At 40.8% G+C, this 18678-nt stretch overlaps 1 protein-coding gene across 5 annotated transcripts in view; it reads left to right on the top strand.

Moving 5' to 3' along the window:
* Window positions 1-18678, top strand: part of mark2b (MAP/microtubule affinity-regulating kinase 2b) — a 52702-nt gene that overhangs the window by 3429 nt on the left and 30595 nt on the right. For all 5 annotated transcript variants that reach the window (XM_051944192.1, XM_051944194.1, XM_051944195.1 and 2 more), the window contains exon 2: window positions 17214-17378. In XM_051944192.1, coding sequence (XP_051800152.1) covers window positions 17214-17378 — 165 coding nt within the window. The remainder of the gene's footprint in view (window positions 1-17213; window positions 17379-18678) is intronic.

An 18678-nucleotide genomic window follows, 5' to 3' on the forward strand; every position in this document is an offset into this window, starting at 1 on the left:
GAAAGAGATACACAGCTGCATAAGAGGATAAAACCAAGTTGCAATGCCTTCGTGATTTATGGCAACTCAGACTAAACTTCTGTGCATGCTGTGTTTATGTAACCTTTAGCAGCACCTTGTGTTGTTTTAATGGAAGCTATTGTTGGCCTCAGAGGGTTCATACTCATCCTCCGGCACCCAGTGAGGATTTAGGGGTGGAAGAAAAAAAGTTTGGGGTCAAAGCACATTCTCAACTGGGTTTGTAGGCAAAAGGTCACGGGTGGATACTCCCATACAAACACAGTCTGTTTTAAAGGCCGTGTATAGAAAGCCTTTGGTATCAGGTCTCAAGATACAGGACAAAATGGCACCGGACATGAGGACGGACTGAGCGTTGACATGACTCTCTGTTCCTGTCAGAAACTTAAGGGTATATTTTGATCTGTGAAAGCAGATCCACTCTCTCATTCTCCTCGATACTGCAACGGAAAAAGTTTGTTTTAATATTTTACACAGAGTCGAAGTGTGACTTCCTTTACTTTTTACACGACTGCCAACTAAGCTGCAAGTTAATGGTTTATTGAAGTCTGTGGGGGTTTGTAGAGTCAAAGTTACTGACCAAGACGGCCTACCATCGGGTCTTTGTGAGCAGTTGCTGGGCACATATCAGACGAGAGCTGTCAAATGTAGAGAAGTGACTTATGACATCTATCTGCTGGTGTGAAATGTCTGATATGTTGAGTGGCTTTGATGGGTCGTGTTCCCGTGTTATGCAAGGCTTCGTGCAGGCTGCTAGTTTGAGGAACTTATTTGAATATGACACTCATTATCAGTGCGACACCAGTTCAAGAGCAAATACCTGGAGTTTATACATGATGCAGAGATGAGGCTTATTTTTCAGACATACAAAGCAAAATGTCTTTGGTTTCAGAAGCTACTTGCAATCAAAATATTACGCCATATCTGTTTGAATTTGACTTCTACTTGGATGACCTTGTCAGACACGTTTGCTGTTAACAGGTTTGCGCTGCTTATCCACTTCCCCAGACTTGATCACTCGATTTCCTGTTTGACAGTGTGCCTCTTCTATTCTTTTGAGCCACGTCGTCTTCTACCACTCCAATGCAGCTAGAAATACTGGTCTGCCTCTTCAATTGTTATTTCATTCTCCATGTCATTGTTTTGGTAGCTGCACACTAGCTGAGCAAGTCGGATCCTCCCCACATTGAGGTATGATAGAGCTGAGCCATTAATTTGTCCGAGGGAGACGTTTCCTTGTTGGAGACGCCATGTTGTGAAAATCCTAAGCTAACTAAGCTGCATTTAGGAAGCAATTTTAAAGTTTGCACTGGGTTTACTCAAGTAGGAGTTCATAAAAGTCTCAATTCTCAAAGTAAACAAAACAAGGAATGATGAAATGAAGCACAAATTACAAGGTGGAAGACTTAAAGGCATTTGTGATTAAAAATACCCGACCAGGTTTATAACAAAACGGTGACGATGAAGAACTTTCTGCACTGACCCAAAGCTGTTCATTGGACGGGAAAGAACAACAAACAAAAGTGTGATCCATGATCAGGTCCATCTTACCTCTTTTACCCTCTACCTGCAGACTTTAGTGAAAGTGTAAACAAAGGAAAGTTAACACAACTTGGAAGATGTCGTATATTAAAATAAACTCACCTTATTTGTTCTCTGTACTTTAAGTTACTGCATTTTAATTCTATTGCCCTGAATTGTTGTACCTAAACTTCTTGCAAATTTGAAGCAAAAATACTGCGTAGTTTTTGTATTAAAATAAATTAACCTGTAAATATCTTTTTCTTTAACGAAATAAAATGTATTGTTTAATACATTTTCATAAGGCTTTATGGACTTTGAAATTAGACTTTCAAATTAGGAACATGTTTTTGTTTTTTTGTTTTTTAAAATGTAAGTGTGAAACCCTTCAAAGACTGCCTTACAAATCTGAGACCAGATGTATAAACTAGGGCTGGGTGATATGACGATAGATATTGTCTGGACGATAGAAAATATCTATTGTTTTATGTGAAAATCCTATCGTTTATATCGCACTGTCGCAAAATGTGCTTTACGGCAGTACTTTACGTCACCGACGTGCCTTATGGCAAGCCTAGGCCTGCGGCTAAAACATAAACGGCTATGGAGGAAGATGGTGGACTCGACTCAGAAGAACAATCTAAACAAGATGATGAACAACCAGCTCAAACCGACGAGCTTGTACCTAAAAGAGGGGGAACTTCTGTCATAGGGCGGTGGTTTGGATTTAAAAAGACCGACAAGGATCACACTGCCGTACTTTGTAAGGTATGCCGCTGCCCGGTGCCAACAACAGACTCGAACACGAGTAACTGTTTTTATCGCCTGAAAAAGAATCATGACAAAGATTACAGAGAGAGTCAAAGAGAAAAAGCAGCAAAAGCAGGGTTGAGTGACGTTGACGTTAAGAAGAAGCTCCAGACACAGACGTTGCAACAGGCTTTCACCTGAGGCACACACTCCCTTTATTTGTTGAATATATGATTTCAAACTGCCTGTTCACATGGCAATTTTATATAAACTGTTCATTCATTGAATTTACCGAAAATATGCCATATCATGATGTATATCGTATCGGGATATAAAATAAGCTATATCGGGATGTAAAATTTTGGTCATATCGCCCAGCCCGAGTATAAAACATGCATCCGCACAAAACAATATGCCATTTTCCACACATAAGCTGGCATTTATAGAAGAATAATATGAAGCAAGATCGTGTACACCTCATGCAAATTTCAGACCAGGCAGACAAGAGGGTGATATGACGTAGATATTTAGCATAATTGTCTTTTTGCTCATGTCCATGTTTGTGTGTACAGAGTTTTAGTCATGAGTGTCGCGATGCATCATTTGCATAAAGTTGAAATCTATTCTATTTTATGCAAATCAGTGGCATCCAGTCGCCACTCGACATGTTCAGAAACTTTTAAATGAACTATTGTTCATATAAAATGCAGACAGATGTAGCAGCTGCATGGCTTTGCTGTGACCTTAGATGTTTTCAGAAACTATAGGAGGGTGAAGATCACCTGCCAAACATCTGTTGTGACACTTTCTAGTAGTTTGCCCATCAAGTGTCCAGTGTTGTGAAGTGACCCTTTTGGACATGTACTCTTACTGCACAAACAATAGCTTGAAATTTCACTGTATATTCACCGTAAATTGCGTTTAAATACTGTGAAATTAAAGCCAAAGTCTCTGCTTTTGTTTCATTGCTAAGTTTTCATCTCAAATTCAAATGACCAAAGTAGCAAAAACAGACTTTTTATACTCTGTGGTGTCCACTGGAATTAACATCACTCGATAGCATTGCTAGTATCTTAAGGTCATCTTGAAGGTTAAAATTGTGTCAAAGCCAGTTAAGATGAACTGAAATAACATGATAGAAAACAATCCCATAATTAAATGGAAACATGGAGAAATAAAATGTGACCAGGCAGACGTATGCTGCATGCCAACCAGAGAAAGCTTGTCTGGCCGGAGCTGTTCCGATGAAACTTCTCTCTGCTGGATTGAAGAGCTCTAGGATTGGTCAATAATGTTGTCGACTTCCCATCAAATTCTAATGCAGCACAGTAATTGTCGGTACTTGCTGGGCTGTTATCAGATGTGCTTAATTTTTTATCAGCTAGGCAAGGAGAGGTTTTACAGTGTAGGAAGTAGACGATACTAAAGACAATTTAATCTTACGTTAATATTTTTCATTATTATCAAAGCATTTTATCTAAGGCTGCAACTGTCGCTATCTTTTTGCACAGTTACCATGGTTACGTGTGTCGGTCTCTTTTCGCATCTATCACAACATTAATGGAAAAGGACCTGGTAGTAACTCAAAAGTTGTCTACATCCTCAGCACTTCACCACGCTTTTCTCATAAATGTCAGCCTTCTCCCAGCATTTTGGTAGTTTCTCTCAGCTGTTTTGTTGCTGCTTCTTGTCTAACTCTCAGCGGACTGAAGATGAATTTAGTCCATAAGATATTTATGGTGGTGGAGGAAACTGCTCTGCTCAGGAAGAGGCTACAGGCTATGTATCTGACTTGAGGGAAGCATGCAGGTCCTTACATAAGACTTTGCATTGCAAAACTTAACAGTTCATTTGTCCTTTTGTCATTAAAGGTTGTCGATTCTATACATTTAGTTTTAATCACAATTTTTTCTGCAAAATAGGTGATCAGTTTTCATAGTTTTGGTTGTGAACACTGGACTTCTCCAATTTTTTATGATTAAGATAGACAGCAGATTATAGAGAGGAGGCAAAGAAGGTGAGGAATCGACCACTTGACTTTTCAATTTGACAATCATTTTTTGGGGGGGGGGTTTCTCCATTTGCTTCCATTTTTTACACTGGAGATTTAAATTCAAAGTACTAATGGACGTAGAGTAACACCTCTGCCACCTGTATGCTAGTCCAATCATCCATCTGTGCCTTTATTTTCCGGTGCATTTCAGTTTGACCTTTGTAACCTGCACCGGCACCAAAACAGCGAGGCTTGCAGATTGAAAACGCCATCAAGCAGCACCAGAGACTAAGCAAACAGCAGTGTTGGATACATGAGTAAAGCTGAGCACAGTTTGATGTATTTCACCCAACACCTTGGGAGCGTAAAAGAAAAGGCAGAGACTTCCAGCGAGCTGGAAATTCAATATAGATGAGAAATAAGCCGCGAACGTGTGAGCGTATTGACACAGGTACGTTTTTAATATTCCACCGCTCACCTTTTTGGCTTGTCCTCATTCATGCTCCCCTGGAATGAGTCCTGTAAGCAATCTATGGCACATACATGCACACGCATAGACGCTGCCGTTACACCCAGCAAACCATAAATTATGCCTCTCTCCTTACCAGACCTGTCACTAGGCAGATGAACAGAAAGACAAAGCTAGCCAGGGCCCTAGCAACAGACAACCTGCTTCTCACACACACACACACACACACACACACAAGCAGTCCCTCGTTTTTCCCTTCACACACAGATATTTGCTCTTAATTGTAAAGTAGATTGGAATTGCGTTTTCTGTCATTTATGCGTAGAGGTCCGGTGGACAGAGAAATGTAGGACAAGGAGGTGCTGTCGAGGCTTTTAACCGACAGTGTGGTGAATTTCAGTGCTTTGTGTGTGTTGGTTATGTCTGAGAGAACAGGAGAAAACAGGCCTTTCCAGTTGAGCCGAGCGGTAGGTGTGGCAGCTAACTGTTGACCTGCGATTCAAAAAGGCTTGACGTCACTCAGGTGAAGGTGTGTGGATTTCTGTCACTGCTTCCATGTTTTGTTAATGCACTCACTCACTTCAACCTGCCATCAGTACTGGGGTTTCTTCTGGTGATTTAATGTGCATGTTTTGATGTCTAAGAAAGGTTAAATAAAAATGAGACACAAAAGAACAATGAACAATCTAGTATTTACTTTCTCGTCAAAACTACTGTCCTACACTACGATTTGATTCACCTACCTAACAATCTGAAAAAGCTTTCTGTAGCCCCAACAGGTGACCGGCTTGAGTCTGAGCTTCAAACGATGTCTGTTTACAACTCGCGGAAGGAAAGTTTTTGATTTCTGCTTCGTCACACTGAGTCTGAACACACAAAAAATCTCTTTTTCCATGTTTGATGAATGTAGTGGACACTCAGAAGATATTAAAGTCTTTGTGCTTGAACCTAATTGCTTAATTAAATGTATCTTGAAAGACAAGTAGCGCTTTGTAATCTTAAAAAACATCACATCGATTTTAGCAGCATCCTCCATCTAATGCTTTGTTAGTAGTTTCCGTATTCAAATGTCTGTATTTTTATTCCTTGTGCTGTTAGTGTTGATTTCTCCAACAAATATATCTTTCATCTACTGTCAAAGCAGCTACTCCAGGGTCCCCACTAGAGCAGAACAATTAATTTCAAATCAACATTGCAATTAGTAAACGGCAAAGGTTGCAATTAGGGATATATGAGGCTAATGCTGTTATTCCGTTTCATTTAATTTGAGCAGATTGAAACTTTCAGGGGTCGTTAATACTGGCCTGTTGATCAACATGTGCCACCTGTGATTCTACTGACATAACCCCAGTCTCATTATTTCAGAGCCACTCCTTGTACATTATGCAGCATGATTGACCCACGGTTTAAACCAGGGGTGTCAATCATGCGGCCTGCGGGCCAAAACCAACCCGCCAGAGGGTTCAATCCGGCCCGGGGCACGACTTTGTAAGGAGTAAAAATTACAGAGAAGACATTACCTGCAAATTGTAAAATTCTAATACTATAAAGGTAAAATAATCTCTAGACAAGTTTTGATCATAAAGCTAAATATTATGTTGCTCATTGTTCTTTAGTCGCTTTGTCTCATTTTTGTAATATTTTGTCTTGTTTTTGTTGTTTTTGTCGTAGACTTTTGTCCTTTGTCATGCTTTTGTTGTTTTGTTTCTTGTTGTCGTTTTTTTCACCTTTGTCAGGTTGTATTTTTGTCTTATTTTTCTCATTTTGTGTTTCACTTTGTTTTGTGTAGTATTTTGTGTAATTTTTTGTCTCGTTTTTATCTTTTTTTTCCCGCTTTGTAACTTTAAGCCTAATTTTTGGTCTCTTTTCTGTTTTGTTTTGCATTTGTCTATGTTTTTGTCGTTTTATTCTCGTTGTCATTTTGTGTCTCATTTTTGTAATGTTTTGTCTTGTTTTTAATATTTTTTCTCTTTTCTTGTCTGACATCCCGTCGGCATAAGTCCAAATACATCTTTCTTCTCAATGAAACACTTAAGTGCCGTCCTTTGTTTATCTTTCAAGTTGAATTTTAGCTTCAAATCTTTAAGGGCTGTGGCCAAAGCCGAGTCGAAAGATAACTGTTTATTGTGCGCCGGTTGTTTCTGTCAGAATCGTCACGCCTCTGTTGTCACTTCGTTACGCCCGCCTTCTGACTCTACACTTCATGGTGATTGGTCCGGCCAGTTTTAGGAGAATCCAGCCTCGAGCCTTATGGAGGGTAACTAGACCCACCCTGGCAGAGAATTAAATTCGTTGCCGTGGGTTGTCTAGCGCGGCTAGGCTACTAGTCTGGCCCACTTCAGATCAAATTGGGCTGAATGTGGCTCTTGAACTAAAATGAGTTTGACACCCCTGGTTTAAACTGTGGTGTCTACAAATTCATGCCGTCCTCCTTGTGTGCTCCATCACGTCTTTGAAATATGTTACACAATGAATGGTGAGCTTTAATATTTTCCCTCAGAAAGCTGTTTAGCCAATGGGATCAGCCACTCAGATCCTGGCGAATCTCAACATGTGATCACTTAAGTGAATAGATAACAACCCAACGATGGAATATCCAAACTGTGCTCTCCTTCATTAGCGCTCGCAAATTTGTCGTGACGTTAGCAGAGGTCACCTTTGTTTCGAGCGAGATGGAAAGCTGTACTTCATCTATCCATACATTCAGCTTTTCAAAGCAGCCACCCTGTGAAAGCTACACAGACCTGTTTACTCTGGTGGCTCACATGCACTGTGCACACCCACAGAGTTGCATAGCAGCAGAGCGAGGGCACACAAGGAAGTGCTATGCTGTGTGTCCCAACTGTGACAGCAACAGAGCAAACACCGGCGCTGAATTGATTTGACATGCACACACACTCACAAATATACACATACACATACCTAGGGAGTTAAGGTAATCCAGTCCAGGAGAAACACCCCCCCCCCCCCCCCCCCCACACACACACACACACACACTACATTCACAGCAAACTGAGACCCAGCGTGACACCACCTTGCTAAAGTAAGGAGCCCCTCACAAATTTACTTGGCCTCATGTGTGGTACCGAGTTGGTTTGACTAGTATGAGCAGACTAGCTGTACTTTAGATCAGTATATGAATAGTTTTGGAGGGGGTGACGAACAATAAAGATTGTGAATATTTAAAGACTTTGTGTCCCGCGTTGGTGTGAGGCCAGAGCTGCACACCTGGAAGTACATACCATCACTTCAGCTGAGAAGTTGTGTAGCTTTGTGTCTGTAAACGATGACTTGGGTTTTTATTCTACTCTTGTCTTTGTTGGGGTTTTTTGTCTTTTTTTTATCTGACTTTTGTCATTTTGATCATATAGTAAAAACTGGTCCGGCCCCTTGAGAGCAAACTGGGCTGAATGTGGCCCCGGAACTAAAATGAGTTTGGCACTTCTGGCCTAATTAGTTTCTGTTATATAGAGTTTAAATATATGAAAATGCTTTTATAGCAACTCCTGCCAAATATCATCTTGAATCGATTATTGAAACTCAGACATAATGAAATATTGTTTGGCTTTCCTGCTTAGGACCATTGTAGTCATAGACGTGTTTTACATGCAAAAATTATTTACATTTCACTTCAGCTCAGTCAGAATTGTTTCTGTGTTAAATTATGGCAGCCCACAGATTCAGATTTTCATTTTCTATACTATATGTGTGTGACTGTAGGGTAAGTGCGTAAGCTGTCGATTTTATATCCATCCTTTGCCAAAAATAGATTTATGCAAAACTCTGCATGTCTGTCCTGTTTAACTGGCTTTCTATTATGTGTTGAATCATAACCGCCAAACAGGTGCAGTCGCATTTCTCTGGGGCGTTCGATGGCCTTTTAACTGTCCTTTTAATTTCTCCTTCGTTAGTGGTTCCAAACTTACTCTCTCTTGGGGTTTCCTTGTAATTAGTAATTCTAGTTGGTAGCTGTAGTTAGAGGCTTGGTTAGAGTCACAGGAAAGCAAAATATGGTGATTAAGATGATAACAAAAACACTGCTCCTCTGTTTAGTTGCATTTTTTTTGCTGCATAATGAATATCCCCTCTGAGGACAAGAAAACTGTCACATATTTTTTCTGGAAACTCATTTTGGCAAAGACAAAAAGGAATGATGGGGAAGAGGGAGCGAGAAAAAATTAAGGAAGCACCAAGACAGGGCAGGATTCAGCAAGCGACAAACCTCCATGGCAACGCAGCCATCACGTCCTAGAGATGGGAGGTGTGTGTGTAAGCGTGCACTCCCATCCAAATTTTAGTTGTAGCTTTTGTATGTGTCAAGTATCAAATTAAGACAGTTTGTTCCACATTCAAAACTAAACCTGTTAGCGCCCAGCAATAGTAAATGTTCTGTTTTTTAACCAGGATCACCATCTTTAATGTCAAATTAAGCCCATTCTGAAAGTGTTGATTAATTAACAAGATTAATCTGTACAAGTGTGGTTAAGAGGACTGCTCTCATTAACTGCGCTCATCGTCGTGCTAAATTACAGTAAGTGTTTTGTCCCACACATCTCATTTCGTTAGCCCCTAACATGGTGATTTGGTTGTTTGAAATTAGCTTGCAGGCTTGATAGTAAGGTCACATGTAGCTGACACTACCACAGCTCTTATGATGCACTCAGAGAATCTAATTTTTATACTTTTTTTTTTGTTCCCTTTGCATGTACGAGCTTCTAATCATCATCGTCCAAAACTCTTCAGCTCTGTGTGGAGATTTAATTAAATTTAATCACAGTTCTGTGTAAAAAAAAAAAAAAAAAAATTAAAGGACCTCAAAATATTTGTCTGAAAGGGCCTTTAACTGTGGAAAGACTAACGGTTGTGTTAAAAATGACCAAGTCTCCGGTAGAGAAATAAATCCCTGTTTTTAATTATTCTACATTTCACCTTGAATCTTCTTAATTTTTTTCCCACAGTGACTCTTCGTGTAATGATAGCGTTATATTGATTACAAATGTATTCATAATTAATTTAATTAGCCGACCTCGATCCTCCCTTTTATCCACACAGATGGTAGTTAACACTTTGGGCCAAACACTGCAAATAATAATGTAATATCTAATGAGGAAATATGGTCTGGTTGAAAACAAATGTCCTGACCTCTAGTTTTAGCCTCATAAATTGGTTGGCAGCTCATTCCTCTCAGATTTAATTAAGTTTTCATGATTTTTAGATTTTTTTGAAGTGCTTATCTCCAACCGTTGCTTCACTTTCCAATCTGGAATACACATGTAGAGTGACCAGCTGAAGTTGTCCTCAGAAAGGAAGGGACGGAGTGGTTAATCTGCAGTTTATTATTTCAGCTGAGCTGGGAACATAGTGACTGGATTTAACCTTTAACAGCAGTTACTGGTGTGGTGTTTAGAAAAAAACGCAATCCTGAGTAAGCTGCTTCAAATAATAGCCCATGATTCATCATTTTGTTGGTTGTTGAACTTGACAGAGAAATTGCCATATTTTAATTGTGCAAAATTGCAATAATAATGGGCCTGTGTAATTAGACTCTCATAATTTAGAAATTAAAAGCACACACAGAAGTTGTGGCATATTATGCACAATGCAGGTTTGTTTTAATTTGTCTTATATCTCTCTGTTTCTTAGCAGCAACAAGGAAAAGTGGCAAATGTTGAGTTCAGTTGTGATTACAGAGTAAGTTATTGTCCTCAGTAGGTTTAATAATCTGGAAATCTATATGGATTTTAACAGGAAGGACTGGAAAATGTTTTTTTTTCAGCTTAGCCACAAGTTCCTGATCCAAAGTGTTTAAGTTCACCTCTCCTTTTATTACCCCTCATTTGCCTGTGTGTCGTTGATGACTTTTTGCCTATGTTTGCCTGCCTTTGCCTATCTTGTGATTGGTTTCAGCTGCCTCTTCATAGTAATACACAGCACTTACTTAACATGTGACAGTTGTACACTTTCTTAACTGTACTGTAAAGTTCCAGCTGGTTGTATCTGAATGACTTCCTCCCAGATCTCAGATTAGTAAAGGTCAGTGATAACGAGGACCGAGTCAAAACACAACCAGTTCTGCCTTGGATTAACTTCACTGCTTTGTGTGTGTGTTTTGGTCATGTGCAAATGCTTGTGTTTGCAGTGTGGCAGTAAATGGCTTTCAGCTGCAAACATCTTGTCAGTGACTTTTCACTTTGTGTGTGTGTGTGTGTGTGTGTGTGTGTGTGTGTGTGTGTGTGTGTGTGTGTGTGTGTGTGTGTGTGTGTGTGTGTGTGTGTGTGTTGGAGAGGAGGGGTTCTCAATTGTTGGTCCGGATATAAACACTACACTAATGGTCTCATCACACGGTAGGCTACAGACAACAAGAGCTGCCCCCCACCCCCCACAACATGCTTGCCACTCAAGAGCCGATACAGTGAGGTTCAGAGCAAACTGCCCTTTGTTGTCGTGCACTTTCAGTGTTTGTGGTTGAAATCTGTCAACAAATTGTGGAAATTAATGTAATCTAGATGAATAAAATTTCCCTGAACAGTCATTTCACTTGACTATGAAAGGAGCTTTTAGTCAGCTGAAGCAGTGGTTTCTTGTCTTGTGTTTGTCTTGTTAGTTTTTAAGTGATATATTAAATCACTCATATAATTGAAAATATCATATAGGCATATTTCTAAAAAAAAATAAAATATGCTCTGACTACCAAAGACAAAACTTACAGCTGATTTGTGTTCTTCTGTGTACACTTTATACTGTCTAACTTCAGGAATTTGATGTTAAATGCTCCAAACATCTCTCGCTAACTTAGATTAACATCATCAAGCTTCTTGATGTCTCACATTGTCATCATTGAGGTGCATATTATAATATAAATTAGAAATGCATCTTACTGTAATGTGGAACTTTGGTCAGCAAAAATCTAGAAAGTAGCATCAATCGCTCTGTGTTAAACAGTCCATGTGGTCCATTTGTCGGCAAGTTACTTTGAATGCAGTCTAACTGAGATTTACGTAAAATTGATTCATACGGCACATGTTTGGGCCTTTTATGACAAAGGCCCATAAAAACTGAAATCTTTTATAAACTGTAAAAATTACAAATCTACAAATAAGATCTAGAAATGTTCCTTGCTTACTGTCCTTTATTCAGTCTCCCCTGAAGTGTCTTTGGGCTTTGTGTTTACAATTTACTACCTCCACTCCTTCCACAGGAAGTCCCTTTATCTGCTGTGAATGTCATTAACAGACCCATAGCTGCAGCGAGTGTACGTTCAACTCTGTATTCAGCTTGCGTCTGATGGTCTTTGCTAACGTGTCAAATTAGTTTTCCCTCAGAGTATGCCAAAGCCCCAAGTAAGTAAGTGAATTCTTTGTTGAACCGTCTATGTTAACAGTTCTACGTTGGTGTTCATGAGTCACACTCGGCATCAGAGTGTAATGTGAGAACAAAACAATGATGTCACTTATTGTCCTCCGACACGTCTATAATTAAAACTGAGGGGAGAGGTGGGTATGCGCATGTGTATGTGTTTATATCTGTGTGTGTGTTGGGGGGTGGGGGTTTTGCTTGGCCTGCAGCTGCCCAAAAATGAAGGAAGAATCAGTAGACGAAAATAGTCAGACATGAAAGGGGATAGGAGAGAAGGAAGACTAAAGGACCGCCGAACAGTCAGAGGAAACGCGCTCAAATTGTAAAGGGCAGTTTGTGGTCTCTCAGATCTAGTTCACAAGACTTCCGACTTCAGCAGAAGACTAAAATCTTAATGGCTGCTTGGGACAGCCGTGCTCAACGTCAAAAGTGAAATGCAGTCATCATCCAGACAGCGATGTTGTTAAAAAGTGAGGATAATGATCCCACAAATAGTTGTATAATGAATGACAAAGCAGGACTAGAAAGAAGTACACTGCCCATCTCCTCTCTAACTTCAACACAACTGGCCAACCACGGCTTGAAGTTGGTGTAAATGTCAGATCCTTTAACCCTCAAGTCAGCGGCGTAGTCGTTCAGCCTCGGCCAGCTGATGTAGTTTTCTTTAAGCAGAGTGGGATTGTTAAGATCTTCTAAGGATGGTTTGTCTGTTCTGTGTTTCTATTTAGTGTATAAAATCAAACTGCTTGTAGACAGTCACTTAAAATTAGTGTTTCGACTGCATATTTACACTTTTGCATTAGATATATGAATTAAGAAATTAACTTACAAATGTCTGATAAATATAAAGTTGTAGAAATCATGGAGGAAATTTCCTATGTGAAGTTGTCCAACCTAACCACATAATTGTGTAGATTTCCCTGCTTAAAAATCTACAACAGGATATTAAAGTAGTGCTATAGCCTCAAAGTAAACTATTTTAAAATCTCAAATGCAGCTCAATGTATGTCGACTTTTTTGCTTTTGTCCTCATCTTTGCCTGCTGCTGGTTTTTACCTTGTGTTTCCCACCATACATTTTCTAAATGAGGCTTGGTTTGATAAGGCGTTGCACTTACATGATTAGGTGGTTTTTGTTGTCAGGGGGTGGACTGCTAGTCCTTAGGATGCTGGTCATGTTTATGGGAATGGTCTGATTGTCTCGGTGTATACGTTATAAAAATGTCTTGTGATGTCCTGCAGGCTGTTCTTTGATGGCAGGGATCGTTACTTAGCCACAACGATAATGCTGTCACCTGTCAGTCAGCATGTTTGTGGGGACTCAAAGAAATAATTTCATCCAGGAAATAAGACCATGATCATCTTTCCAGGGTAGGAATTCATCACAGGTGCGAGGTGACGCCATCGTTTCCAGGAGCAGCCACGTAATCTGCCATTTCAGCCCTTCTGTTTATTTCACAGTGTAGGATTTGAAAGCTTCAACCGTAACGTCACCTCTAAATGTGACGTAGCATCTAATAGTAGTTGGTGGATTTAACTCCAGGCTTTGTCAGTTTGGTAGGGCTGGCCCAAATAATGTTTTCTGGCCTCCGAATATTCGGGCCCTATTAAAGAAGGCCGGGGGGGGGGGCGAAGGCGGAGGCGGAGGCGGCCCAGGAGGGCCGCGGCGGAGACGACTTGTGAATCCGAATATTCGGATCCGTTCGTCTGGTCTCGGGTCCAAATTTTGCCTTCGTTTTGTCTTCAGTTAAACTGAAGAATTCACAAACAGCGGAGGTCTTCAGCATCTTGTGTTTATGCAACGAAGTGAAGCGTGACGTCAGAGTCGGCAGCAACCTGGCCATTCGGGCGGTGTTTACAAACATGAACAGAGGAGCCGAGATGAGCCGCACACGACGGGATTAGCCGAACTGGGCTGAAGGCGAAGGGAAGAAACATGCTCCGAATATTTTCGTCTGGAGGGAGAAAGGGGTGATCACATAGACATATGTGGATATGTCATAGACATATGTGCATATTTTTATGTGATCACAGGACGGGATGAGCCGATGTGGGCCGAAGGCGGAAGGAAGACAGTAGCGCCGCGTATTCTTTCCGCCTGGTAACGTCCGACGGGAGGGTGAATATTCGCATACTGCACCTGCACTCTCCATCAGGTGTGTCTAAGCTGAGACCTCTCCAACTTAATCGGCTAGAGATGGTTGCATCATGGGAATGTGGTAACAGCTAAATGGATCATTTGACATATGAGGCAGAGAGAGACCAACTGAGCAAGTGAAGAAGAAAAAATACTGTTTCAGCCACAGTGGCCAGCGCAGTTGCTGCCCATGCCAGCCGGAGGGCCACACCATCAGCCTAATGATCATCATGCACTTGCACATGAAATTTTAACTCGGATACTCTCAAGAAAAGGTCACACATGCGACCATTTTGGTTTGGAAAATGGCCCAGTGAGTTTATATGTATTGAAGAAACCTTAAAGCACAAATGTATTTACATGATACAAATAGTTTTTCAGCCGTGGAAACGTATTTTTTAGACTTCTTGGTGTCAGGTTATTGCATAAAGCAATAAGGATAAAGTCGTGATGGTATTACAGTTGCGGTTTACTATCTTTACTGCAATTTCCCAAGAGAAGTAAGAATTATTCACAAGCATCTTCAGAAAAATTATGTAAATACATCGCGTCACAACAGACCAAATATGATGGCTTATCAATTAGTAGAAACCCTTGGGAGACACAAATGTCTGTTTGGACCGCAGCGCTCTAGTGAGATCAATGTAAAGCCGAGCGAGTGCCAGAGGGAGTTAGGTCACTTAGACCTCTGTGAGGACAGTCCAGCTGATCTAGAAATCAGCTTTGCGCGGTCAGATGGGGTCTCATTGTCTCAAATAGTGTCTATATAGGACATTTTGTCTGCCTCCCTCTCCCACATGTTCCAAAAATAAAAATCATTTGCTTTACCCCTCGCACAAGACCCCATAAGGCCCTTCCCCTGTCCACTGGGTTTAATGTAGCTGTCATTTGTTTTTAATCCCAGTTCTCCCGCTTGTGTCGAAGCTTAATCTGGCCTGTTACACTTAATGCAGGTTCGCACTGTCAGCATGAGGATGGCTGGGTGAGTGGGGGGTGGCGGGGAAGCAGACATTAGATCATCCCATCTGGAGCAAGAAACGCACAAAGACAGTGAAGTAATCATGCTCATTTCCCATGGCCTAAGATTTGGTAACAGGGAAGACAGTGTTGATAAAACTGTGGTCTGTGGGTAATTTGCAAGCCCGAGCAAAGCCTCTAATTTGTTCAAGCAAGAGGGAGATAATTAGGTGAATAAAATGACTGGTCGGTGTTGGAGGGAGAGAACAAAAGAATAAGACAATTTGTTCGAACCTCTTCACGCCGCACCCGCAGTGTGAATTTCACTCTCCCGATGGTGTCAGATCCCTGAGAGGTGTGTGTCGCTCACGCATCTGTGTGTGTTTGTATGATCTGTGCAGTGTTGTTTGTGTGTGTTTCATCTCGTCACTCTGGAGCCAGTCGTCCTCTCCTCTGACCCTGATCCCCGTCACCTGTCCGCTCAGATCACACACACACACACACACACACACACACACACACACACACACACACACACACACACACACACACACACACACACACACACACAATTGCCGTGACCCTTTCCTGGAGTTGAAACCCAATCGCTTGCCAACCATGCAAGACTTGCCAGCACAGCAAGGTTTTGTTTTCTTTTTTGGGTTTGTGTGTTTGACTTGAAGGACCTCCTGTCTGCAGTAAGATGAACTTAACTGAAACAGTTTTACTCCGTGTGTTACTATACACAGACACTATTAAAATAATTTTCATTACTGGTCCGACAGAAGCCGCATGAAGAACCTCCGTCTGGGATTTACATTCATTATGGACTTTCAAATTACGCTCGCAAAGATTCAGTTAAATATTTTACATTTTGATTTATCTGAAGGGCAGCATGAGCATTTTATGAATAGACAGATATTGCGTTTGAACATGACTGACTGCAGTGTGAAACATTAACCACAGTAAAATGGTGACGGGACAAAAATCAAGCTCACAGTGACAGCATGTGTACTTTGACAGCACAAAAGAGAACCAGCGTTATCAGACTGTTTCGTAGTTTTATTGTTCAGCGGCCGCCTCGCTGACATCTGCTCTTACGCAAATATTAACCAGTGTAATGTTCCGGTAAATACCACAAGGAAACGTATAGCAAATGTTAGGAACTTTGGACCCAATACGATCCACTTGCAGATTTGAGAAAGACGGAACATGGAAGTAAAGTGCTGTTTAGTTTTCAATCACTTCCTTGTAATCAGTGTGTTTGCTTCCCAGTTATTCATAATTTTTTACGTATTCAGAGTATATTTTTGGTTTTTCCAAAATGGTGTTTACGACTCAAAAAGGTAGTTTCCAGTTAGTGTTTGAAATGCATTACTGTATTTTATTCTCAAAGTTTTTTAAGTGATAAGATTTGTTTTTTTCCTTGACAAAGTGCCACCCACTCATTTTTGAAGAAACATTGGAGACTATAATCAAGTAAAAGTCTGAAGGCTTTTGAGTCTGTATTTTTGGGAAAAGCAGTAACTTAGAATTCTTATTCTTTGGAAAACCTATTTTTAATTTATTAAACTTGAATTTGATAGTTTTTTGTTGAACTTGTGGCATTTGCAGTTTGTGTTGGCAGTCGTGCATTTACATAAATTTGTCAGAAGGTGTCTGTAATTTGGAATAAAGTCCGTTATCCATTACTTGTAAATGTATAAGTTGTACTGCAGGCCTCAGTTTGTTTTGATGCATGTTCAGAATTTTTTTCTTTTGTGCTTTTTTTTTTGACTGAATCTAACGTCTAAAATGTAGAAATAGGCCAGTTCGTGACACTAAAAAGGCAAAAGAACACGAGATGAAAAGCTTTTGTTAAAATCTGATCTGTCCTTAAAAGCCTTAAGTGTCCAGCACAGAGTGTTTTTGACACAGCTGGAATAAAAGCACTTTTCATTTCTGCTACATCATATTTCTCCTGTCACACTCTGACTACGAGTTACGCTCACATATTGCCTCCTATCTCTCCAGGAGTCCAAGTCTGGCCGCTCCAGCATGCCGCGATGTCGGAACTCCGTCGCCACGACCACATCAGACGAGCAGCCGCACATCGGTAACTATCGGTTATTGAAAACCATCGGCAAAGGCAACTTCGCCAAGGTCAAACTGGCACGACATGTCCTCACTGGAAAAGAGGTAGGCAGACTTGCTCACTGGGAGCTTTAATATTACGCTGTGATTCTGCTTACATTCATTCTGACTTTTGAGCTTGTGAGTTTAAATTTTAGCCACATTCTGAAGAAGCGCTTTACTACTGATTGTTTATTTAAGTGGCACAATATGACGCCATTAGCGTTTGGAATGATTCTTCATAAATGTTGCTTTCACTTTGCAATTCTGTCCGAGTACAAAATCTTCTGGGAAAACGAATGCGCCACCAACACAGGAAGAAGACAGCACTTTTCCCCAGGTAGCTGAAATGGCAGACAGTGGAATCACCCGAGTAACATTGGAAACTCTATCCAACAAAAGGAAAAAAGAGCCTTGTTGTTGGAGCGAAAAACAAAGGCAAAGAGAGAGTAAAACGAGAGCGAACCTCAAACAGGCGTGGATCCGGCTCTGGGATTTGCTAGTGTTCAAAACCCACATTTAGTTAGCATTATTTCTACTTGGATAAGTAACAGAAACCTGCCTACTTATTAATACGGCGCCTTCATCCTAGCACTCAGAAATGCAAATGCTGGGTCCTTCTCTGTTATTTTTTAAGTTGTTGGTTGCTGCTAGACTAAGAAAAATAGAAAGTCTGTTTGACTGAATTACTATTTGGAAATGCAGAGGAGAAGTTGACAATTTCTGTTTCATTAACAAATTCAGAAAATGCTACAAAAGGAGAAACCTTCGACCTTTGTCTACAAAATTAAGCTGTTAGTATGTGACCTGAGGAATTTTCTTATTACTGTTTTGTTTTTTGTTGTTTTTTTGATTTTTCACAACGCTGTAAAGAAGTAAATGTCTGGCTAACGTTTAAATGTTAATCTTGCTTCCTGGTTGCCGAGGATAGGGGAGGGCTTCACGCTGTGACACACAGTAGGTGCGGTCTGATCTGAGGCTTGTGAAGCTTTAAAGACGATACATCTGCTCGCAGGAGATTTAGACTCTTATTGTCAGCCTGAATAGAGGAGCCCAAATATTTTCGGCTTGCCGTGAATTCCAGATGTGATGTAACGTAGTGATCGGTCCTTTAAGGGAAAAGCTGTGTCTGCATGCTGAGCTCACTCCGATGATGCCCAGTCAAGTCAGCTCTGGAGCTGCGTGTTCTCGACGGACGGAGGGAGGGAGGGCTGGGCGGGCTCAGTCGGAGTGTGACAGCTCTGTGCCTGACACCCTGATAACACTCCATGTGACTCGCTGGCTAACGCACACAAAGAAAACAAGGGAGAGTCAGAGGGCATGAAAGAGTCAGACAGATGAGCACAGCCAGAAAGAGGAGTGAAAG

The sequence above is a fragment of the Acanthochromis polyacanthus genome, chromosome 23, assembly GCF_021347895.1.
Source record: "Acanthochromis polyacanthus isolate Apoly-LR-REF ecotype Palm Island chromosome 23, KAUST_Apoly_ChrSc, whole genome shotgun sequence".
In the NCBI taxonomy this organism is placed as follows: domain Eukaryota; kingdom Metazoa; phylum Chordata; class Actinopteri; family Pomacentridae; genus Acanthochromis; species Acanthochromis polyacanthus.